General features: G+C 64.8%; 1 gene segment (V, D, J or C); it reads left to right on the top strand.

The window, feature by feature from the left end:
• The first annotated feature begins 264 nt into the window (after positions 1-264).
• Positions 265-5,514, top strand: LOC129012381 (immunoglobulin heavy constant gamma 1-like). The segment is given in 8 exon segments: positions 265-365; positions 1,251-1,353; positions 1,471-1,807; positions 2,200-2,244; positions 2,363-2,692; positions 2,790-3,104; positions 4,403-4,533; positions 5,416-5,514. Coding segments are annotated over 8 exon segments (1,446 nt in total).
• The last annotated feature ends 1,261 nt before the right edge of the window (positions 5,515-6,775 follow it).

Raw genomic sequence — 6,775 nt, 5'->3', positions numbered from 1 at the left:
GTGCAGCCTCCTGGTGCAGGGAAGGGAGTGTGAGCCCATCCCGCTGAGCAGCTGGCAAGGACGGGCTGGGATGGAGAAGGGAAGGCGTTCCAGGGTTCAGGGCTGAGCTCTCAGGCAGGGGCAGGTCTGGCTGCAGGGGGAACGTGTGCTTCAGACCAGGAGGGTCCCAGGGCTGGCCCCAGCGGACCCTGGGCAGGAAGGTCTCTGAGGCTGGCGCCCCAGAAGGAACAAGATGGGCTGCCAGGAGCCAGGGCCACCAGCACAATGAAGCTGAGTGGAGGTGGTGCAGGGAAGCGTAGCAGCAGAGGGGAGCCAGAGGGGCCCATTCAGGGCCTGGACAGAGTCGGCCAGAGCCTGTGGTGCAGGTGAGGGGAAGGGATAGTGAGTGGGGCCCTGGGGCTGAGCAGAGGGGATGGCCTGGCTTGGCTGAGGGCAGGGCACTTAGCTTCCTCAGAGGTCGGGGCACACCCAGCCTGCAGTGGGACTCCAGGGCCACTGGGCCAGCAGCAGAGAGAAATGGGGCCTCCCTGTGGCCTGGGAGTCCTGGCACCATGCAGGGTGGGGAGGGCCAAGGGCAGGTGCAAGGCTACTACCTGTGCTGGGGGGCCTGGGCTGAGCCCAGCAGGGACCTTGCCGGGGGAAGCTCTGGAGAGAGGGAGGAGGTGGGCTCGCGGCCGAAAAGGCCAGGCCAGGGCTGGGAGGGGGAGGGTGTGGTGACTGAGCCTCCAGAAGTAATGCTGGACACTGGGGAGGCAGGGGGCATCCAGGCACTCAGGGCCCTGACCTAGGCTGCTGCACACTGGGTCTAAGGGGAAAGCAGGGTAGAGGCTAAAGAGGAGGCTCCCAGGGGGCTATTCCAAGGCAGGCGGTTCCGGGGCCCTTGGGCTGAAGGGCGCCGACCCTATGCAGTCTCTGGCCCCTCTGCTGCACAGAAGACAAGGGCCCTGGAGGGCAGAGGGCAGGCTATGACCAGGGCGCTGGGCAAGTCAGGCCCACTCACTAGGGGAGGGCCACGCTGGGGCGGCAGGGTCAGGGGCTTCAGGGGGTTCGGGCAACTCGTGAGAAGCCATCTGAGAACAGTGTCCACTGGTCAAGCCAGGCACCCATAAAAGGCTGGAGTGGGATCGATGGGCATGAGCTGTCCCTGAGGTGGCACCGATGACCAGAGCTGAGGCCAAGCTAGAGGCCCTGGACTGTGCTGACTCCCAGCAGACACAGCGCTGACTTGGCTGCCGAGCCCCGCCTCCTAGGCTGCAGGGGTGCCTGCAGAAGGGCACCGCAGGGCCACCGGTCCTGCAAGCTTTCTGGGGCAGGCCAGACCTGACCTTGGCTTTGGGGCAGGGAGGGGCTAAGGTGAGGCAGGTGGCGCCAGCCAGGTGCACACCCAATGCCCGTGAGCCCAGACACTGGACCCTGCCTGGACCCTCGCAGACAGACAAGAACTGAGGGGCCTCTGCGCCCTGGGCCCAGCTCTGTCCCACACCGCGGTCACATGGCGCCACCTCTCTTGCAGCCACCACCAAGGGCCCATCGGTCTTCCCCCTGGCGTCCTCCTCCAGGAGCACCTCTGGGGGCACAGCGGCCCTGGGCTGCCTGGTCAAGGACTACTTCCCCGAACCGGTGACCGTGTCGTGGAACTCAGGCGCCCTGACCAGCGGCGTGCACACCTTCCCGGCTGTCCTACAGTCCTCAGGGCTCTACTCCCTCAGCAGCGTGGTGACCGTGCCCTCCAGCAGCTTGGGCACCCAGACCTACACCTGCAACGTAGATCACAAGCCCAGCAACACCAAGGTGGACAAGAGAGTTGGTGAGAGGCCAGCGCAGGGAGGGAGGGTGTCTGCTGGAAGCCAGGCTCAGCCCTGCTGCCTGGATGCATCCCGACTGTGCAGCCCCAGCCCAGGGCAGCAGGGCAGGCCCCGTCTGTCTCCTCACCCGAAGGCCTCTGCCCACCCCACTCATGCTCAGGGAGAGGGTCTTCTGGCTTTTTCCACCAGACTCTGGGCAGGCACAGGCTGGATGCCCCTTCCCCAGGCCCTGTGCACAAACGGGCAGGTGCTGCGCTCAGACTGGCCAAGAACCATATCCGGGAGGACCCTGCCCCTGACCTAAGCCCACCCCAAAGGCCAAACTCTCCACTCCTTCAGCTCAGACACCTTCTCTCCTCCCAGATCCCAGTAACTCCCAATCTTCTCTCTGCAGAGCCCACATCTTGTCACCCAACTCCCCCGTGCCCACCGTGCCCAGGTAAGCCAGCCCAGGCCTTGCCCTCCAGCTCAAGGGGGGACAAGTGCCCTAGAGTGGCCTGCATCCAGGGACAGGCCCCAGCCGGGTGCTGACGCGTCCGCCTCCATGTCTTCCTCAGCACCGGAACTCCTGGGGGGAATGTCAGTCTTCCTCTTCCCCCCAAAACCCAAGGACACCCTCATGATCTCCCGGACCCCTGAGGTCACGTGCGTGGTGGTGGACGTCAGCCACGAAGACCCTGAGGTCAAGTTCAACTGGTACGTGGACGGCGTGGAGGTGCACAATGCCAAGACAAAGCCGCGGGAGGAGCAGTTCAACAGCACATACCGTGTGGTCAGCGTCCTCACCGTCGTGCACCAGGACTGGCTGAACGGCAAGGAGTACAAGTGCAAGGTCTCCAACAAAGCCCTCCCAGCCCCCATCGAGAAAACCATCTCCAAAGCCAAAGGTGGGACCCGCGGAGGGCGAGGGCCACATGGACAGAGGCCGGCTCGGCCCACCCTCTGCCCTGAGAGTGACCGCTGTGCCAACCTCTGTCCCTACAGGGCAGCCCCGAGAGCCGCAGGTGTACGCCCTGCCCCCATCCCGGGAGGAGCTGACCAAGAACCAGGTCAGCCTGACCTGCCTGGTCACAGGCTTCTACCCCAGCGACATTGCCGTGGAGTGGGAGAGCAGCGGGCAGCCGGAGAACAACTACAAGACCACGCCTCCCGTGCTGGACTCCGACGGCACCTTCTTCCTCTACAGCAAGCTCACCGTGGGCAAGAGCAGGTGGCAGGAGGGGAACGTCTTCTCATGCTCCGTGATGCATGAGGCTCTGCACAACCACTACACACAGAAGAGCCTCTCCCCGTCTCCGGGTAAATGAGTACGACGGCCGGCAAGCCCTCGCTCCCCAGGCTCTCAGGGTCGCGCGAGGATGCTTGGCACGCACCCCATGTACACACTTCCCAGGCGCCCAGCATGGAAATAAAGCACCCAGCGCTGCCCTGGGCCCCTGCGAGACTGTGATGGTTCTTTCCGTGGGTCAGGCCGAGTCTGAGGCCTGAGTGGCATGAGGGAGGCAGAGCGGGTCCCAGTGTCCCCACACTGGCCCAGGCTGTGCAGGTGTGCCTGGGCCGCCTAGGGTGGGGCTCAGCCAGGGGCTGCCCTCGGCAGGGTGGGGGCTTTGCCAGCGTGGCCCTCCCTCCAGCAGCAGCTGCCCTGGGCTGAGCCACAGGAAGCCCTAGGAGCCCCTGGGGACAGACACACAGCCCCTGCCTCTGTAGGAGACTATCCTGTTCTGTGAGCTCTCTGTCCTCAGACCCCCGTACCCACTCGGGAGCATGCCTAGTCCATGTGTGTAGGGACAGGCTCTCCCTCACCCATCTACCCCCACAGCACTAACCCCTGGCAGCCCTGTCCAGCCTCGAACCCACATGGGGACACAACCGACTCCTGGGGACATGCACTCTCTGGCCCCATGAAGGGACTGGTCCAGATGCCCACACACACTCAGCCCAGACCCGTTAAACAAACCCAGCTCTGAGGTTGGCCGGCCACACGACCACCACACACACACGTGCACGTCTCACACACGGACCCTCACCCGGTCGACCTGCACAGCACCGACCAGAGCAAGGTCCTCGCACACGTGAACACTCCTCGGACACAGGCCCCCACGAGCCCCACGCGGCACCTCAAGGCCCATGAGCCACTCAGCAGCTTCTCCACATGCTGACCAGCTCACACAAACCCAGCCCTCCTCTCACAAGGGTGCCCCTGCAGCCACCACACACACACAGGCCCCCACACACAGGGGAACACACGCCACGTCGCATCCCTGGCTCTGGCCCACTTCCCAATACCGCCCTTCCCTGCAGCTGAGGTCACATGAGGGGTGGGCTTCACATCCTCCTGCCCTCTGGGCCTCAGGGAGGGACACAGGAGACGGGGAGTGGGTCCTGCTGAGGGCCAGGTCGCTATCTAGGGCCGGGTGTCTGGCTGAGCCCCGGGGCCAAAGCTGGTGCCCAGGGTGGGCAGCTGTGGGGAGCTGACCTCAGGACACTGTTAGCCCATCCCGGCCGGGCCCTACATCCTGGGTCCCGCCATAGAGGGAATCACCCCCAGAGGCCCGAGCCCAGCGGGACACAGCACTGACCACCCCCTTCCTGTCCAGAGCTGCAACTGGAGGAGAGCTGTGCGGAGGCGCAGGACGGGGAGCTGGACGGGCTGTGGACGACCATCACCATCTTCATCACACTCTTCCTGCTAAGCGTGTGCTACAGTGCCACCGTCACCTTCTTCAAGGTCGGCTGCACGTTGTCCCCAGCTGTCCTTGACATTGTCCCTCATGCTGTCACACACTGTCCCTGACACTGTCCCCAGGCTGTCCCCACCTGTCCAACAGTGTCCCCCAGGCTGTCTCCACATGTCCCTGACACTGTCCCCCAGGCTCTCCCCACCTCTCCCTAATGCTGTCCCCATGCTGTGCCTGTCCCCAATGCTTTCCCCCAGCCTGTCCCCACCTGTCCTCAACACTGTCCGCCATGCTGTCCCCACCTTTCCCCAACACTGTCCCCCAGTCTCTGCCGATCCCTGACGCTGTCCCACAGGCTGTCCCCCATTCCTGATATTGTCCCCCACACTGACCTTGATGCTGTCCCCCATGCTGTCCCCACCTGTCCCCAACAGTCCCCCAGTGTCCCCACGTGTCCTCGACCCTGTCTCCCACTGTCCTTACCTGTCCCCGACACTCTCCCCCACACTGTCCCCACCTGTCCCCCACTCTCCCCACCTCTCCCTGTCCCCCACGCTGTCCCTGTCCCTGTCCCCATTGCTGTCCCCACCTGTCCCCCACACTCTCCCCTCTCCCTGTCCCCACCTGTCCCTGGCACTGTCCCCCATGCTGTCTCCACCTGTCCATGACGCTGTCTTCTGTGTTATCCACATGGTGTCGCTACCAGGGCCGTGCTCTCCATCCATGTCCAGGCCTGGGGGCAGGCAGTGTGGAGGCGCTGGTACCTGGGTGGACTGAAAGGCAGATGCGCCTCGGGGGCAGGGCTGTGGCCTCCGGGGCCTGAGGCGTCAGTGGGGCTCGGGGGCAGGGCAGTGGCCTGGGTGGACTGAGGGGGGTGGGGCTCGGGGGCAGGGCTGTGGCCTCGTCACCCCTGTGCTGTGCCTTGCCTACAGGTGAAGTGGATCTTCTCCTCGGTGGTGGACCTGAAGCAGACCATCGTCCCCGACTACAGGAACATGATCAGGCAGGGGGCCTAGGGCCACCCTCTGCGGGGTGTCCAGGGCTGCCCAGACCCCACACACAAGCCGTGGGCCATGCTCAGCCACCACCCAGGCCACACCTGCCCCCTGACCTCACCGCCCTCAACCCCATGGCTCTCTGGCCTCGCAGTCGCCCTCTGACCCCTGACACGCCCCCCTTCCAGACCCTGTGCATAGCAGGTCTAGCCCAGACCTCCGCTGCTTGGTGCATGCAGGGCGCTGGGGGCCAGGTGTCCCCTCAGCAGGACGTCCCTGCCCTCCGGACCGCCAGGTGCTCACACAAAAGGAGGCAGCGACCGGCATCCCAGGCCCCCACCCAGGCAGGAGCTGGCCCTGGAGCCAACCCCGTCCACGCCAGCCTCCTGAACACAGGCGTGGTTTCCAGATGGTGAGTGGGAGCATCAGCTGCCAAGGTAGGGAAGCCACAGCACCACCAGGCCCTGCTGGGGAGGCTTCGGAGAGCTGCGAAGGCTCACTCAGACGGCCTTCCTCCCAGCCCGCAGCCAGCCAGCCTCCATTCCGGGCACTCCCGTGAACTCCTGACGACAGGAATGAGGTTGTTCTGATTTCAAGCAAAGAACGCTGCTCTCTGGCTCCTTGGAACAGAGTCTCGGTGCCCGCACCACCCCTTGGCTGCCTGCCCACACTGCTGGATTCTTGGGTGGAACTCCACCTGCAGGGACAGCCAGCCCCAGTGTCTGCACTGGGGAGAGAAGGGGCCAGGCCCAGGACACTGCCACCTCCCACCCACTCCAGTCAACCGAGATCACTCGGAGACGAGCCTGGGCCATGTGGCCGCTGCAGGAGCCCCACAGTGCAAGGGTGAGGATAGCCCAAGGAAGGGGTGGGTATCTGCCCAGACAGGCCTCCCACAGAAGGCTGGTGACCAGGTCCCAGGCAGGCAAGACTCAGCCTTGGTGGGGCCTGAGGACAGAGAAGGCCCTGGAGCATCTGAGAGAGAGGTGGAGGGACACCAGGAGAGCCAGGAGCCTGGACACAGCCAGAACTCATCACAGAGGCTGGCGTCCAGCCCCAGGTCACGTGCAGCAGGAACAAGCAGCCACTCTGGGGGCACCGGGTGGAAAGGCAAGACGACAAAGAGGGTGCCCGTGTTCTTGCAAAAGCGGGGCTGCTGGCCATGAGTGCTGGACAGAGGCCCCCACGCTCTGTTGCCCCCATCACGCCGTTCCATGAATATCACGCAGAATCCGCAGACAGGAAGGGAGGCTCGAGCGGGAGTGCGGCAAGCGCCTGCCTCGGCCGTCAGGGAGGA

The sequence above is a fragment of the Pongo pygmaeus genome, chromosome 15 (genome assembly GCF_028885625.2).
Source record: "Pongo pygmaeus isolate AG05252 chromosome 15, NHGRI_mPonPyg2-v2.0_pri, whole genome shotgun sequence".
Classification (NCBI taxonomy): Eukaryota; Metazoa; Chordata; class Mammalia; order Primates; family Hominidae; genus Pongo; species Pongo pygmaeus.
This window is presented reverse-complemented; position numbering and strand designations above follow the sequence as displayed.